The 18,633-nt window shown below is 36.5% G+C and overlaps 2 protein-coding genes across 2 annotated transcripts; one reads left to right on the top strand and one right to left on the bottom strand.

The window, feature by feature from the left end:
* Positions 1–218: 218 nt before the first annotated feature.
* On the bottom strand, positions 219–12,274 carry clockb (clock circadian regulator b). The gene is given in 22 exon segments (XM_043235323.1): positions 219–2,631; positions 3,230–3,488; positions 3,600–3,709; positions 4,361–4,579; positions 4,668–4,814; positions 5,320–5,418; positions 5,547–5,641; positions 5,736–5,883; positions 6,362–6,437; positions 6,516–6,546; positions 6,549–6,662; positions 6,752–6,858; positions 6,952–7,034; positions 7,176–7,294; positions 7,436–7,549; positions 8,229–8,346; positions 8,462–8,551; positions 8,754–8,845; positions 9,607–9,755; positions 10,209–10,268; positions 10,833–10,937; positions 11,560–12,274. Coding segments are annotated over 21 exon segments (2,433 nt in total). The 5' UTR covers positions 10,850–10,937; positions 11,560–12,274; the 3' UTR covers positions 219–2,445.
* Positions 12,275–12,584: 310 nt separating this feature from the next.
* Positions 12,585–18,633, top strand: lap3 (leucine aminopeptidase 3). The gene is made up of 13 exons (XM_043235336.1): positions 12,585–12,783; positions 12,882–12,997; positions 13,079–13,133; positions 13,227–13,332; positions 14,590–14,749; positions 14,866–15,030; positions 15,122–15,280; positions 15,357–15,481; positions 15,553–15,641; positions 16,311–16,413; positions 16,504–16,583; positions 16,707–16,819; positions 17,883–18,633. Exons 1-13 carry the CDS (start codon positions 12,688–12,690, stop codon positions 18,067–18,069), a joined length of 1,554 nt encoding a protein of 517 aa, XP_043091271.1. The 5' UTR covers positions 12,585–12,687; the 3' UTR covers positions 18,070–18,633.

Below are 18,633 nucleotides of genomic sequence, written 5' to 3'. Positions count from 1 at the left end.
GTTTCTCTGGCGATACAATGGAAGAGTTCAGAAATGTTTGCTGTTAATTAGCATGAGCAATTAGCTGTTCCATTTAGCACTGTAGTTATGAATTTATGCCACCTTAAAAATACCAAAATGAAAAGTAAATCTTGAAGCAGACAATTTAGTAGACGATGTGAATAACATTGTTTGCTTTATTTCAAGGTTGAATATTGTGGAGAAAAAAAAAAAAAAAAAAAAAAAAAAAAAAAAAAGGTTTTTGGTAAACTGACAATGGACAGTTCCTACAATTTCACACTGAAGGTAATATCATCTGTGGGCAAACATTTATGTTAACATGATTTTACACTGAAATGCACAGCAATTCAGTAGGAGCAAAATAAACACGTTTTAGGGTTAAACGCCTTTGGACTCGTGTAACGATTCATTTTTTTTTTTTTCATTATTCATTCAACCTGCTGATATTCATCAGGACAAATGCCTATGAAATTTCTGGGGTTAAAACCAAATAACTATCATATTCAAAAGTGCACAATCGTTTGGTTGCATACAATAACAACAATAATAATAATTGATACAGAAGGTTGAAATGTTCAGGGACATCCAAAGTTCGTATCGGTTCTGTCTTCAGCTTATCAGTAGCTTTTTTTGGGGGCATATATTTTTTAAAGTCATTTTTGATTGTACACACTATGAGAAACACTGGTTCCAACAGTAACAGCTAACATAACTGAGGGTTTTAGTGCATAATAAAATCTTACAAACCTCACAACACAACACTACAAAAACAAAAATAAAATTGGGCATCTACTTTTAAGGGGCATCTCCACTTTTGGAATTCCAAAAGTCAATGTCAAATATCTATTCAGTTTCCATATACCTTTAACAGTGCTACCGGTCTATACACAGCAATTCTGTTAACACGGAAGTCTTTTGCCATATGAAAATAAAATTGCTTTGAATACTTTGTATATAAAACCATTTCTGAGGTATATAGCCAACAAGCCAACGGGGAAACATCTAGAATGCCAAGTTACTGCAACGCAAGAACTGATTGGTCATCGCTGGGCTTAATACACACAGTAGCAACCAAAACAGCGATACTGGAAGTGTCACAAACTGTTATTGATATAATATCCCGCACTTTAAATTCTCTCTCTCTCTCTTACACGCACACACACACACACACCAAAAGGAAGATCACTCTTAATTTTAAGACTCTACAGCTGCACAATAACCCTGCTTCGGTTCGTATTACAACTTTGGAACAAAATAGGAAGAAGACAATATACTCATTCTTTTCCTGAAAATGGGATCTAAAAAGGTCCACAGTACTCTAGACCGTCCTCAATCACACGAACAGAAACGCTGTGCCCTGGATGTGGCTTCTTGCATAGCTCCCAAATCCATGAGGGAGAACAAAGCAAAAATGAATGAGGATTTCAAAGCTTATTCATGGCGTGTCATTCTCATTTGAGAAATACGTGTACTGTTCATGCATACACAAAGTAACTTAAAAGACCATTAGGTCACAATTACTAGCAGAATGGACTATTTTAGTGTGTATGAACACAATAAGTGCTATAAGTAAAGGGGAAAGGTGCACAAAAACATTCTACTGGACTAATATGACTTGGCTAAAAAGCAAATCAACATTCAACAAAAAGCTAGATGTAGATTTTTTTTTTTTTTTTTTTAAACAAAGCAGCTAAATTTTGGCACTTAAAACCATCAACTTTGATTCTTCTGCATCAAATGTGTGTGATAATTACAACTCAATGTAAACTGGATATTTTTTTTGTATGTCAGGGACAATGGGGTATAATAATCCCTCCCCACAAAAAAACTAAACAAAACCAAAAAAAAAAAAAAACTAAACGCAATAACTATACATGAAGAGACCATTGTCAGGTAAGGGTTAAAAGTAGGAAGCATCACTATATGCATAATATAAAAACGTTAAAATAATACTTACAAATGGAAATCATAAAACTGGAATTACAAATGAAAGTTTACACTTTTCATGCAGCATATAAAATATTCCGTATCTTGCTTTGTTCCTTTACGGTTGTGTATTTACATGGTATTGTACACAAGACTGTACAAACTCAGTTCTTTGGGCTGTTTACAGTGAAAGACTGAGAACAGGGTTTCTGTTTGGCAAAGACCATGCAAAGGCCAGCAATCCTACGCTTTCTGCTGTTGAAATAAATAATGAGTTTGGCAACCACCTGTTGGTCTGGTGAAACGCTCCGCACGGTTGCCACAGCGTCCATCTGGTGGTGTTGTGTTCCACGCAGCTGCCATGTTGAGGGAGTTTCTTGTCTTAAAATCTTCTAAGGTGCTTCCAGGAAGAGCGGTTTTATTGTAGAGATTTCAAAATGAAATACAGCACCAATAATCTCCTAGAGCAGACTATGTTAGCCGGCTCCTCCATCGGACTGACTGCTGCATTCATCCTTGTTACTGAGTCTTGGCACTAGTGCTGTCAGTCTGACGAGAAGGGGTTGCTTTCTGCTGTTTTTGAGTCTGTGGTTTCAGCTGCTGCTGCTGCTGCTGTTGTGATTGAGGAAATGTACCTTGCTGTTGAATAGGGAAAGCCTGCAGGATCAGTTGTGTGGACTGGTTGCCATGAAGAAGGCGTGTGCTCTGACAAATACATAGCAGAAAATTAGATACAGCTCAAACACTTTATTTAAAATTAAAGTTGACTCATTTTCTCCTGAAATAAATTAATTAAATAAACTGATGGAAGTTTTACTTGGCTATCTAAATGGATTTGTTAGGCTCAGTGGTTCTTAAAATAATTTGCTAATTTATTCTTGTGATTTAAAAGATGAATCTTCATTTAACTCATTGTCTTCATTGCCACATGATCCTTTAGAAATAAATTGATTATGCTGATTTGACACTCAATTAATATGGAGCTCAATTTTCAACTTTTCTTATATTATAAATGTTTAAAAGTTGTCTTTGATACATATAAAGCTATTTACTTGAAATATTTAAATATTATATAACAATCATTATTGTATATCCATTGTATTTTTGAGATTACCCAAAACAGAAGTACCAGAGTTTACAAAGGGTCTTTAAATATTGACTTAAACAAAAAGGATTATAAGAAAGCTTATAAACTGAACTAGTATGAAGACCATATAGAATGTCATGTAGTGATGCATACCAATTACCGAATCATAGCTCAGTAGACTCAAAATTAAACTACAACGTGCGCTTGCTTGCTTACCTGTAAAAATGGTTGCTGCTGCTTTGTTGGTTGCTGTGTCGCCCCCTGTTGTTGACTTGTGGTAGTTTGAGCCTGCTGTTCTGCAGGAACCGTTGACTGAGGCTGCAGAGCTATGGTCTGTGTCTGACCTTGTTGCTGTGCAAACGGACTGTAAGCCGTGACAACCTGACCCATAAACATTGTTGTGGGTACCATGACGGTGCCACATGCCATTGGAGCCGTCACAATCTTAGTAACCAACTGCTGCCCGGCAGGAAACCTGAGAGTGACACAGAAAGACCAAGTTATAAATATTTACATAATTCAATAATAACGATAATATTTGTAGAAGGTGTCCTGAAAAAAAGAGATATGGAGGAAAGACATGCACCTGTTGATTGCATTTCCCTGATTTATTTTTGATGCCAGACTGCTGGGTATCTGCACAACACTTGCATTGGCGGGCTGGCTGATCATCATGGTATTATACACAGGACCGCACTGAGAAAAAGAAAGAGAGCGAGAGAAAGAGACAAAAATGATATCATGCATTTAGATGATGTCACCAAATAAAGTGGAGAACAGAAGATTATGTCATTGTTAATGAGCTATTTAAAAGCTACTAGGCAATACACAACTAAAAGGTACTGGTAATACCAATCAGTTCTGTAGTGTTTACAAATGTCAGTTAAAGTCTTTCTTACATCTAAACAGCAACAGAGTTATTTCTTTAAAAAAATAGAAGACGAAGAAGGTCAGTAAATATTTTTTTTATTTGAAAATAAATGTTTTTAAATGTATGTTTAAAAATTGGAAAAAAATGCATTGGTTTGCACAAAAATATTAAGCAGCACAAAAAGATTCTTGACAACCAAGTCAGTATGTAAGAATGATTTCTGAAGGATCATGTGACACTTATGATATTTCTTGATATTAATTTTTTTTTTAATTTAGTTAACAAATGCAGTCTAATAAAATGTCTTTAATAAACATTTACAACTTTAAAAACTTTTGAATGGTAGTATACGTTTATAACACATTTTAAAAGGACCCGATTTTACTGTATCTGAAAGTTCAGAATACATTAGGGACATTACATTTTTAATAAAAGACTAATCAAGTGGTTGTCAGAGCAAAAAAGATAAAAGTCACCTGTGTAACAGAAGAGCCCTGCGGCAGGGACCGAGGAACCTGTTGCTGTGAAACGGCTTGTTGCTGTGGAACAGTCCCGCTCTGTGCTGTACTTGTCACATTTTGGCCCTGTATAGTTACAACCCCGGTCTGCGCTCCAATCCCTAAAATGTTAGTCTGTGCTCCTCCAGCCTGCGGCAACTGTACACTCAGTCCAGCACCCGACTGCTGCAGTATCATCTGAAAGACACCATCGTGAATCCCAGGCTTTTGTTTCTTAATAACAACAAAAATCAATAGCAATATTCAGACAGTTACACATGTGTACCTGAGGGCCTTGTCCCTGCACCCTCTGGAGCTGCTCATGAATCTGTCTCAGTTCCTCCTGCTGTTTGTGAATGTTAGCTTCGATCATGCGCGTCCTTTGCTCCAACTGCTCCTTGAGGTGCTGCATTGCGTTCAACTGCGCAGAGAACTACATTCAAAAAGCACAGAAAATCATGGTGTCATGGACGAAGATCAAAAGCAAGTCAATTAAAAAAACTAAACTATGGAAGCTGTTTCCACCACTGAATTACAAAAAAAAAATCCTAAGAATTACATAATATAAGCACACAATTGTATTATAAACAATTGTGAGTTATAAAGTGCAATGCTGAGAGGGGAAAAAGATTGAAATGTTCTTAAGATTTTGTATACATCTCGAAATTCTCACTTTATTGTGATTTTTTTTTTTTTAAAAAGGACTTTTTCCCTCTCACAATTCAGATTTTTCTGGCAGTGATTTAAAATCTTGACTTTAAAATGAAAAAAAATGTATGACTTTTTTTTCCCTTAGAATTGTAATATATTCACTTGCAACTGCAAGTTTTAAAGTCACAGTTGTGAAACGAAAAGCTGCAATTATATTTTTGTTTCTCAATTCAGTGGTGGAAAGGGGCTTACATAGGAAACCACTAAAAATAAAACCAGACTCTTACTAGGGCATTAGGCTGAACCTGCTGCTGTGGTTGAGATTGTTGCTGTTGGTTGATTTGGACCGGAGATTCAGTCTGATTGGTGTTCTGAGAACTCATGGACTATCAAAAATAATGCCAATAAGATCACAATTATTACTCGGGCTGCTATGAGACACAACCATTTGTTAGGACTGCTTTGTAAGATAATTACTGCCAAGTATTGACATTGATTAATGTACAAGTCTCACCTGGGTGCTGATAGAAGAGCGACGTTGGGGTGTCATGTCAACGGTGGCGGGCCGGGGTGAAGTGCTCACGTCCATCTGCAGCTTAGAGGGAGTTGCTAATGAAATCATACAGAAACAAGAGATTGAAACGGGCACAAAACCAGGAAAACACATCAGAAGAGCACACTTTCAGTTCTTCTGAAGGCTTACAGGTGCAGGTGTTGTCAGACACGGCGGTGTGTGAAGACTTGCGGGAGCTCCTTGAGGAGGTTGACGGTGTGCGACTGTTACTGAAGCGCTCCAGAACCTCCTTCAGTCTGGAGGTGTTTAACTCCGATTCAGAGCCAGAAATCTGAGACTGCTGGAAAGTGAAAGGAAAGTTAGGAATTTTTTTTGCCATGACTGATACGGAGAACAATTGTTTTTTAATTTATTCTTGGCCTTTTTGCCTTTGAACGAAGTGGGAGAGCGATAGGGGACAGGTTTGGAGAAAGGTCCTTGAGTCGGGATTCGAACTCGAGAACTCTGCAGCGCAACAGTGCTGTGTGTGTGTGTGTGTGCATATATATTTATTATCTAACTCCAGTCAGCAAGTATATAATAAAATGTATTTACAACATTAAGTTCACTTACCATAAGTAAGACACATTAATCTGTTAATCATTCAGTTCAATCTCATAAGTCAATCAATACTGAACCTCGCATTGGATAAACGGGCGTTTTTTTCACCACTGCAATGAAAAAACTTAATCGCAGCCTCTCTTAGATAAGCCATTGTCCATTACATCACATTAGTGGACTATTTCTGAAAGGTTACTATATCAGAAGCATCTCACCTTATCTCCGGGCAGCTCAGGGGGAGATTCCTCTATACCCATCTCTCTCCTCTGCTCCGCTCGCACCTCAGCATAACTAAAAGACAAAAACCACTCAAAATTAAAACAGAAGCAAGGTCGCTCATGGTATCTTTCAATCAGAGTCTCTGCGTACCTCACAACTGTGTGCGTGCACACGATGAACTCGGTCTTGAGTTCCACTGGTGATAGGTGATGTAGTAGTTAGTCTGAAGCCAAATCCACTGCTGCCCTTTTGTTAAAAAGCGATAATAACACGATTTCCCTTTTCCAAACTGCATTACTACAAGCAGACAGAGAATAATAGAGACGTGTGAAAAATACGCCACTAAAGGAAAGTTAATGTTAAATGTTAGTTAGTTTAAAACTCACAATGCTCGTGGCATTTGGCCAATGAATGCAAGTCGTCTACATGATAATAGTCATAGCCTGACGTTCCCAACACCTCAAAGGGCATATAGCCAATGATAGGAGGCGCCCTGTAACAAAAGAACACACAGATTATCTCAGTGAAGGAAAAACTGGACGTTACAAACACGGAGGAAATGATATTGTTGAGTAAGTGTGAAAACCTGTGATCTAATAAGAGGAATTTCCACTCCAGACTGTGTCGAGATGTGAATTCTTCATTGGGCTCCTCTACCATGCACATCTCCTGCACGTAATCAATAACAACAAACAGGTCGATATTAGAATGCTTTCGCTAGTGCTTTGTTACGATGCATGTCTATGGCTGTTTGCTTTCAGAGTATTTGTAATGGGGGATCTATTTTTGCTCTGATGATTTTCAGCTTACTTTGATGAACTGGGGTTTGGCGAGCCTCACGGTCGCGATAAAACAGACTTTATCATCGAAGGCAGGCTGCAACGAGTGCTGTAAAATTCCCTCGAGGCCATTTCGGGTTGCAAGAGGCACTGGGAGAGCATTCAAAGTGGAGATTTGTGTTGAAAAAGAAATTGGCCGTCTATACATTTTGCTTTGGGCAGTAATGAACGCGGTTAACATATGGTCTAGTATTTAGTCGGTTTAAATCAAGGAGGAAAATAAACACTCACTGTTGGCGAGTGACTTAAAATTGCCAATAAACTTGACATATTCATACACAGGCGGTTTCTTGGGATCCACAGAACCTCGGAGCATATGACAACAAAACTCCATCTGGTTCTTGGCTGAGACAAACGAACAACAACGAAAAAACATTAGGCGCATGAATTAGAATCGCTCCTGTACAATGCAAATATGCTGAGGCAGCAGACACTGGCATAGAGTCATTTTTTCCATCTCAGTGGGAAGCAGGACAAGACTATTAAGTGATAAAGCTTTCACGTTTAAAATGAACACTCAACAGTTAATTGTGAACTAAAATTGAAACTGTTTTCTTGAAAAATTAGTTCTATTAGAAATGCTGCCTTTGAAACTAGTGAAAGAAAAATCGAAAAAAGGAATGTAATTGACAGAAATACATAAAAATACGTTAAATTCCAATGTAAAGAAAGTATAAATTTATATTACATACAATAAAGCATAAACATACATTTTTATGTATATGCATAAAAATCCTTCATTTAATGTCATTTTGAAATGCTAAAAAGACAATTAGTCTCTTATTTGAATGATATTTTTGCTACTCAAGTGTAGGAATGCTCTTTACTTTTAATGCTCTCAATACAAGCCAGTCAAGAAAGGATCTTACACAGCTAGTCAATTTAACAACCAAACAATTAATGGCCAAATAAACACTTAATTTTTTCGCCACAAATAATTGGTATTTCGCCCAGCCCTACGGAGCAGGGAAAAATACCACCGCAAAACAGATATCTGATAGGGGGTTTGGGGTTGGATACTCACATTTGAGGTAATCAGAGTTGAGGTTTTCAATGTCTGGGTGTGAGGACAGCACTTTATAGACTTCTGCATGCTCCCCCAATGGTAGAAAGTTTAAAAGGTTCTGATCCACCATATCCGACTGAAACAAACATGTTTACATATATATGAACATACGACAAATATAAAATGTAGCAATTGCAAGACCAAATTAAATCTTCAAACAGACTGCAAACAATCTGCCAGCTCTCACTTACAGGCAAATGCTCAAGCAGAGAAGTTACACTTTCTGAGGAGTAAATGATGTTGCCGTCTGTCAGCATCACTATGAAGAACCCATCCAGCGCCTTAAAAAAAAAACCAACATAAAAATGCATTACTAAAATAGCTTCAATGCATAAACTAAAAATGCAGAAGTAATGGGTAAAAACATTTAACATAAATGAGGATGCACTCGTTTTTTATTAGTGGTAACATCTTTCACAACAGGATGAAACAGAAAGAGAAAAACAAATACAAGCACACATATTGCCCGAAGCAGGGTCATACCTCGAGCATCAGCTGTGTAAACTCCTCATTGCAAAGAAATGGAGGTTTCCAATCTTGCTTGATCTCGCTCGACTCAGACTGTGCAGCAATTTCTGCATGTGAACAAAAACAATTCCTTAGAAACCGTGTTCCTAGGATCTGAATGTTTCAGTTGCTCAAAGACTACACTACCTACATTTTGGCTCGGTAATCAAGTTACCTTTAAAAGAAGGTTCTTATGTTCACCGAGGCTGCACTTATTCTCATTTTCTCCTCCAACCCTACGTCACACGTGACCTTTCTAACATGACTATATAACACATGTAGTCAGAGTGCAAGTCAAGGAATTGTGGTTAATAAGTATGTACATTATTATTATTATTATTTTTTTTTTTTTTTTGAAAAACTGACCAACCATTTCACTAGATACCTTTTTTCTTATCTGCCTTTTTTAAGCTGCAATCAAACTTCAATTTGGACCTTCAACCCCTTAAAGTCCATTATATGAAGAAAAATTCTGCAATGTTTCCCTCAAAAATGTATAAGGTGATTTTTACTACACCTTTCTGGTATTTTGTAGGTTATCCAGGTATACAATGCATACAGAAAATTAGCATATGGCTCAAAACACGCATACTTCAAAAACTGCATGAGTAGCGTGATAGCAGAACAGCGTAATAAATCAAGATTATAACTTTTACTGTGATAAATTAATTGTGAAAAGTGATTATTACAGCATTCCACTTGGATGTAAACAGTTTTCTGTGTGTGTGTGTATGCATTAGAACCCATCACACACACCTGTTGTGTGCATGGGTGCCATGGAAAAATAATACTACAGATATTTCATTATTGCAGTAATTATTTGCCTCACCTTTGTGCTTGCACAGGTAGTCTATGCTTTTCTGCAATATTGTAGACTTGTCCATCTTGCGCGTATTTCCGGGCAACATGGTGCCAAGCTCTTTAATGAGAACATTGAACTGGTCTCGCCTTTTCTTCTCCGACTTATTTCTTGAAACTCTGTAATTGAAGATAATAAAGTTGAGAAAACAAAGCATTAGAGAAGGCTGAAAGTGCTTATTCATCATAAAAACATCACTTTAGGCATGCTGGAAGAAAACTTTTACTGTAAACATTAACCTTTACACCAACAGCAGAAGCATGTAAGCAGAACCTGGAAAATGCTGCTTTTAAACAAGGTTTTATGATGCGTTTATGATATTGACATTTTCCATTACTCTTTTCCTGGCTCATGAGAGAAATGAAAAACATAAGCCATATTAATAAGCCTAGTTCAGATGTTGAAGAACTGTAAACTCAGAAAAACGCTGGTGTTTTTAATAACAATGCAATACTGCAAGAACGCAGAATTTCAGAAATGCAGCTTTTCACATTCAAATACTCATGTCTACAATATTTTATACCCAAAAATATTTAATAAGTAATAATTTAATTGAGAGCAATTTAACTCACCGTTTTGCCTTATCTTTCTCATCTTCCTCCATCAGCCCATCAAAAACACTACAATCATCCCTAAAATAGGACACACATTTATTCTCTTTATGATGGAGAACCATTTTTTCTTTTCTGCAATACGGTTACATGTCTGCGTCACAGAATTCCTGTTTTTTTTTTATTACTAAAAAGAGAAGGAAACAGAAGCCATGTGCTTCTAAAAATAGACTAATGCTGACGACCAACTCCTAATGTACTTTCTTTAATATGTACATGCAGAAAGTGGGACACTGAAAATGCATATAAAATTGTAATTATATTTTAATAAGCAGGTTGTTGCTATGCATGCATGAATCAAAACATTAACTGTATCTAACTACTACATTGTGCTACTAAAGCGTCTAAATTAATTTAAGTACAATTTAAACGTTTGGGGAAATAATTAATACCCTAATTCATCAAGGGCGCATTAAATTAACCAAATGTGACTAAAAAGAAACCTCTAACGTTACAGAAATGAAGGAGTGCTAATGCAATTTAAATGCTGCTCTTCATTCATTGAAGAATCATGAAAAACGTATCACGGTTTCTACAAAAGCTTTATTCCAGCAAAAACCCCAAACAAGTTTGTTTGAGCTCTACCTGTCTCTGGAGCTCATGATAAAGCTGTTTTATGGATCGGTCTGGGGTTAAAAAACCTAACGCATAGGGAAGACATCGGTGAAGACGACTTGCCAACGTGAAAGCCTGTGGAAACAAACAATCAGATAAATTAAATGAAGAATTAACAGCGTAGTTCAATATGTTTCTGACTTGCCACGGTCAGAGGTTAAAGGTTAATTGACGGACAGAGCTTGGGGTCACATGACCGCTTACTCAACATAAATAGTTGCCTTTACAAATGATATAGACCTTTACCACATTTTCACTTGCTGGTTCAAATAGTCACACTCACTCTGCATCAGACCAAATCATGACAGAATTGAAGTGTGTATTTTAAAGTATGCTAGTAAGACCTCAAGCCTCAAACATTACGCTCATCATTCCACTCCAGCCAAATAATTACATGGAAATTGCAACCAAAACAGCTGTAATAACAAACATACCGATCATTCATTCAAATTCAAGTCAAATCCTCCAAACGAGGACACTGGCGTTGTAAGAAAACGTCCTTAATATACCAAACTTGTCATGAAGATAAATGAAATGTCACGTCAGTGCATGAACAGTTACATCCGCACTTAGATAATATTACTTTTTAATACTTCTTCTCAAATTCTTACACACACTGTGGGTTTCCTCCTGCACAGCTGCATGTACGTATCGCGGAACTACTGCCTTTAACAACATAAATACATTCGGTACCTACCAAAAAACACACTCGCACAGGTGCCTGTCAGATATACGCTCCTTGGCCCCGAGATCACGATGCGGCGCTGCGTTGCGTTGAATAATCGGTGCAATAAACAGAAATCCTATGCCGAATTTCATGCGCGCACTTCCTCGAGCGAGCGGTCTCGCGAATGTGGGTCAGCGGGCCTAGTGACACGCGAGGCGTAGCGGAAGCTCCTCCCGATCGCCGCCAAAATCCGCACACCTCTAAAATGCCCGTTTACTCAGCGGTCGTAACAATACACGCATCGACGGCTTAGACTTCTCGCCTTCTTTTACCCTCGATCGGCGGCCGTTCGAGGCCAATTTCGCTTTCGAACGGGATGAAAACATTTAGGCCGAGCCTACTTCACACGAGCAGTCAGAAAGTCATGCGCAGTAGCCTCGAGAGAATGTTGGGCCACTTTAATTCACTTACAAAATAGTGCGCAAAAGTTAAATACTCGTGCTCTATGTCTATTCTTCGTGCACTGTTTACATAATCTTGTACATGATTTTATTTCAGCGCTATCTTTTGGCAGCAAGACTTATACTTTAATTGCCTAGAGTTAAAAAGGTACGGTGAAATGAAGTAAAATACACTGTTTGATGAGACTAATCAAACGGGTTTTAATTGATAATTAATATTTAATAGCACGTTTAAAATCGCTTCGAAACTTCGAAAGGAACCAATAAACCAGGTATTTAAAATGTAAACACAATATTATTTTTCAACATTGCATATAAGTGTCCTGTTTATTTATTTAAGATTAAATTATGTAAAAGTTGGTACCAAGCATGCTGGTTTTAAAGTGTTTATGAACTAATACAACATACAAATTGTCATTATTGTTTGAATTTAAAGTTGAATAGAAATGTTGAATTAAATTAAACAAGATCATCTTGTCCTTACAGAGTTTATTTATTTTTAAATACAGATGGCAAAGCAAGTCCATTAAAATGTATGACTTAAAATACATTTTTGACTTTTATTTTGGAATAAAATGTCGTCTTTTGATGACGTCAGTAGCTGCGCCTGTGAGCGATTTTCAACCTTTTATGTCACGTGTGGCTTTCTAAGGTTTATCTCCATCACGGTTGAGTCTGTTTCATAACTTTAGGAATAATGTTGATACCGTTCAGAAGGGCGTTGCTTACTGTAATCCGAAAACACAACTGTAGACTTTTTTCAAAGTCTAGTACCGCTTCCAGCACAAGAAAAGTAAGTTTCATAATTCGCTGAATGTCTCTCTGTACATACAGGCCACTGACAAGCCGTTCGTGTTGCTTTTGTTGTTATGTTTGAATGTAATTATTTAGGGTTTAGTTCTCGGCGTGTATGAGAATCAGCCAAACAATGACGGGATACATTTCACAGAGGCAGCGGCGGCATTTGACACCTCGATCTCTGGAAAACTGTCAGAAATGCTGTCGATGTAAGTCACTCATCTGACTTCTCGTCCGTCTCTTCGATTCTTGCACCATCCGTTCTTTAATCCCCCCTCTGTGCTCTGTAGGTCTGGACCTCCCCTGAAAAAAGGCAAGAGCAGGATCTTCTATGGTTTGCATCAGGTGTGAACTCAGTCCTACGTGATCTTGACTGTCCTTGAGATGCTTGATTACAGTATATCAGTAAATTCTTACAAAAGTCCTTTTCTTGTGAAGGATTTCCCTAGTGTAGTTGTGGTTGGTCTTGGTAAGGGCGACGCAGGTGTGTGTGGAAAAGAAAACTGGGACAACTGTAAGGAAAACATTCGTGCAGCTGTATCAGGTAAATGATATCATTGTGTTCAGGTTAATCTGAAGAAAACCTGTCATAGTATTACCAGTCAAATGTTTTGGACACTGAGATTTTTGAGTGTTTTAAAAGAATTCTTAAAGATTTTTTTAAATTCAAAATACAAGTAATATTGTGAAAAATGTTACACTTTAAAATACATATTTTATTCCTGTGATTATTTTCATTATTAGTATTCCAGTCTTTAGTGTCACATGATCCATCTGAAATCATTCTAATATGCTGAGTTTCTGTTCAAGAAACAATATTATTATTTATTGTCATCGATATTTAAAACAGTCTATTAAACAGAGTAAAAACAGAGTATTTTTTCATTATTCTTTGATAAACAGAAATACCACAAACTCAGCATTTATCTAAAATAAAAAGCTTTTGAATCATTATACAGTATACAATATAAAAGCGTTCAATCAATATAAATAATATATTTATTAATGATGAATTATAGAAATAAATAGTAGCAAGCATATATATTTTTCTTATCAAAATAGATGATAAAGACATTTAAACATATTTTGTTGGACTATCCTGATTTTAATATATGTAGAAAACTCTTATGAAGTGAACCTTTTATTTTGTTAATGTAAAAAAATAATCTAATAGAACGTTTGTTTGCTGGTTTTTATTGTATTTGTTATACTTGTAATTTCTAATCATATTTGTCATGTAAATAGCTACTATTATTACTGATAAAGACATTTATAATGTTACAAAAGATTTCTATTCCAGATAAATTCAGTTCTTAACTTTCTATTCAACAAAGAAACTTAAAAAACAACTCTACTGTGTTCAGTAATAACAATAATAATTAATGTTTTTTTAAGCAGCAAATCTGAATATTAGAATTCTAAAGCATCATGTGATTGGTGTAAAATAGCATTGAAATCATAGCAATAAATTACATTTTAAAATGTTTTTAAATAGAAAGCTGTTTTAACCATATTACTACTTTTGCTATGTTTTGAATCAAATAAATGCGGGATTGATGAGCAGAAGAAAATTCTTTAAAAATATTCAAAATCTTTCTGTCCTTTGGTCTGAAAGTGTATTTTACTCCAAAAAAAATGATTTCACATAAATGAAATGAACAAAAACTTGAGTATTGAAGGTTGTTCATTCTGCTTTTTATTTACAAATATAATACTGTGTAACACAATGTAATTGTTGTCTTGTGGAATAAGTAGTTTGTTGTTCACAGTACATGTATTGAACATTTTCCTGTCTGTGCAGCGGGCTGCAGGCAGCTTCAGGACCTGGAAATAGCTCATGTGGAGGTGGACCCTTGTGGAGATGGGCAGTCAGCAGCAGAGGGCGCTGTGCTCGGGCTTTTTGAATACGATGAGCTCAAAACCAAGAAGAAGGTCCGTGTCACAACCCAACCGTACAGGAGGTACATAAAACACGGATGTTTAAATATTAGAAGACTTATTCCATGATTTGTAATAAAGCCACATGCATGGCGCCCCTTACGCTCATCCTAAGAATGATTTTCCTGTTTCTTCGCAGTGTGGATTCAGCAGCATGGCAGAAAGGTCTTCTTTATGGGGACGGGCAGAACCTGGCTAGACAACTGATGGAAGCTCCAGCCAATCACATCACTCCCACTGTATTCGCAAACACTATAGAGCAGAAACTCTCACCCTTTGCTCACAAAGTGGCTGTCCACAAGAGGTAGTGTCAAAGTTCATCAAAGTCTGTCATACTTTTCATTAATCAGAAAGCAACGTGACACTCTTGTGTTTGTTTCTTACTCATTTTGAAGGCCTCAGTCTTGGATTGAGAGTGAGCAAATGGGGGCTTTTCTGAGCGTTTCTAAAGGCTCAGAGGAGCCCCCTATCTTTCTGGAGCTGCATTACAAAGGCAGTTTAGACTCTGCCCAGCCTCCTCTTGTGTTGGTGGGAAAAGGAATCACCTTCGATAGGTAATTATATCTTTACCTAAAAACATCAGTAGTTGTGATTTTTAAGCAAGTAATAAGTTTGTCCGTCTCATTCCAGCGGTGGGATCTCTCTGAAGCCTTCTTCTGGCATGGATGCCATGAGAGCAGATATGGGTGGAGCAGCCACTGTGTGTTCTGCTGTAGTAACGGCAGCAGCTTTGAAACTCCCCATCAATATCATTGGTCTGTCCACTGTCACAGACGCTGTCTGATGTAACCGTTGGCACACAGACTAATCTTGTTTCTTATTTCAGGTTTGGCACCACTCTGTGAAAACATGCCTAGTGGAAAAGCAAATAAACCAGGCGATGTTGTCCGTGCCAAAAATGGCAAAACCATTCAGGTACTCTCCTCCTGTATATGTCGTACCTGTGTGCACAAAGAGACTGCATGTTACTGTTTGACATCTGCATCATATGTTATCATTATAAATAATAAAAAAAAGTTATCCTGAGTTTCTCCAGGGGTCTTTAAATGGGTGTCTGACAAGTATTATTTTATCTCTGTCAAGCTGAAACCAAAATAAGCTTTAAATTAAAATACAAGGGTTAAGTAAACTTAAAAAACCTTTCCATTTTATATATATATATATATATATATATATATATATATATATATATATATATATATATATATATATATGGAAAATCTATATCTTATACCTGTTATGGTAGGTTTCTTTTAGAAAACATTATAATATACTGATCCGGTGCACAAGAAACATTTTTTTATTATTATCAACAGATAACAACAGTTAGTCACTTTGCATTGTTTTAGTGCCTTTGCTGAATAAAAATATTTTGATTAAAAAAAAAATGTGTAAAGTCCATAAACAGTACATTTCTTATGTGATTATATCAGTGCTGTCAACCAATAAATTGCAATTAATCACATCCAAAAGACAACTTTATGAATTTGATGATGTTTCTGCTCAAATTCCTATAGACTCTGACAAATAGATATTCTCAGTAAGAAATAGAAATGAGAGAGAACATTGTTTTTTCTTTGGTAGATTGACAACACTGATGCGGAGGGCAGACTGATTTTGGCTGATGCTCTGTGTTATGCTCACAGTTTCAAACCCAGAGCAATAATAAATGCAGCTACGCTTACAGGTATCAACTCACAAGCTGCATTCATGCTTTCGGTTTCACACGGACTCATACTGTATTAATGGTTTCTCTCTGTCTTTGTTCCTCTGGCAGGTGCCATGGATGTGGCCTTAGGTTCTGCTGCTGCAGGCGTGTTTACTAACTCTGATTGGCTGTGGGAGCGGCTGCATAAGGTAATAAGCTGAATGCTAAAATCACTTGAATACCATTCGTCATTGGCATTGTTCTTCCATGCTGTATGGCTTTGTGGAAACTAATGTCTTCATATGTTTGTTTGTTTTTTTGTGTACTCCTAGGCAAGCATTGTTACTGGTGACAGGGTGTGGAGGATGCCACTGTTTCACCATTACACCAAACAAATAACAGAGAGCGCTCTGGCAGATCTGAACAACATTGGAAAATATAGCCGGTACATATTTAACACATTGTTTACATTTTTTTAATAGCAGATCATGGTTCGACTGGGGTGTTATGTGAACTAAAGGCTGTTGAGATGGATTCATACATACATAGAATTTATTCCTGTGATGCAAAGCTGAATTTTCAGCCTCTTTACTCCAGTCTTCAGTGTCACAAGATCCTTCAGAAATTATTCTAATATGCTGATTTATAATCAGTGCTGGAAGCTGTTATGCTGCTTAATCATTTTTGGATGTGATTTTTTTTTTTCTGAATTATTTGATTGTAAAAAAAAATGTATAGAATTTAAAATAGAAATCTTTTCTAACAATATACACTACTTTTCAAAAGTTTATTTTTATTCTTTTCTTTTTTTTTTTTTTTTTTTTTTAAATTTTACACTTTTGAAAAAGAAGTGATACCAAATATTTACATTGTTAGAAAGATTTATATTTTGAGTATATGCTTTTTTTTTTAGCTTTATATTCATCAAAGATTCCTGAAGAAGGTTTCCAAAAAAATATTTGGAAGCACAACTGTTGCCAACATTGATCATTTGAGTAAATCCACATATTTGAATGATTTCTGAAGGATTGTGAGACTGGACTACTGTCTGATGGAAATCATCAGCTTTGCATGTGAAAGCTTTGCATCACAGAAATAAATATAAAGTATATTATTATAGAAACAATGATTTTATATTGTAATAATTTATATTATATGTGTCTTATAATGTCACAGCATCGCAACAGTTAATTAAACAGACCAACAGACCGGGCATCATTTTGCCTTATTTGAATGATATCTGAAGGATTATGTGAAAAGGAAAACTGTCTGCCATGTTCTACATTTGTACAATCCAGTTATTTTTTAACATAGGTGCTTTTATTTTTTAGTAAATGAAATGCTGCCTTGGTGAGCATAAGAGACCTATTTCAAAAAACGTTTGAAATTCTTAGCAGCTTTGGATAGTAGTATATTTGTTTTGTAATCCCTAATAATTACTGTGCATGTTTTGAGTTGCCATAACACTGTGTGTGTGTGTGTGTGTGTGTGTGTGTGTGACCTCACAGTTCAGGTGGCGCCTGCACTGCCGCAGCCTTCCTGAGAGAGTTTGTGACAGCTGATCATTGGGCTCACCTCGACATTGCTGGAGTCATGACCAATAAGGATGAAGTTCCATACCTGAGAAAAGGAATGTCTGGAAGACCTACACGTACTTTGGTGGAGTTTGCTGCTGGTTTGGCCTCTGAACCCTAATGTGACCATTGTGAACTTCGGCTTGGCTGCCTCGGAAATACAGTATATTCATGATGATCAGTGTTCAGAACGATTATAAATACGATTGCTGCTGAAATTAGCAGACACTTAGCAATAAGTGATCAACATGGTGACAGGATTAAAAACGTCATCGCTGAAGAAACGTTTAGTTCCAAGAGCAGAAAACAGTATCTAATGGAAACTGCTGACAAGCACTCCTAGACTGTTTCTAAAATCTGATTACTTTGTAACAGGCAACAACTGAAACTAGAGAGTGAAAGACAAGTTTGCTGGACTGCCTTTTTAAAATGATATTGCATTAAAAAGTGGCAGGGAACTTTTCAAATTCTGTAATAAATTGAATGGTACCAGTGTTATACCATGTATAAATGCACAAAATACAGGGGTCAATAAATTCATGTGGCAATGAAGTGAGATAAATGTCATATTGAAAGACTAGTGTGTAGATTTTTTTTTGCCTTGAAAACAAAAGTTGTATTACCTAAACAAATGAAATCTATTTTCTTCCATTTGTTTCATTAAACACTACATATATGCTTAAAA

The sequence above is a fragment of the Puntigrus tetrazona genome, chromosome 1 (genome assembly GCF_018831695.1).
Source record: "Puntigrus tetrazona isolate hp1 chromosome 1, ASM1883169v1, whole genome shotgun sequence".
NCBI classification, from domain to species: domain Eukaryota; kingdom Metazoa; phylum Chordata; class Actinopteri; order Cypriniformes; family Cyprinidae; genus Puntigrus; species Puntigrus tetrazona.
This window is presented reverse-complemented; position numbering and strand designations above follow the sequence as displayed.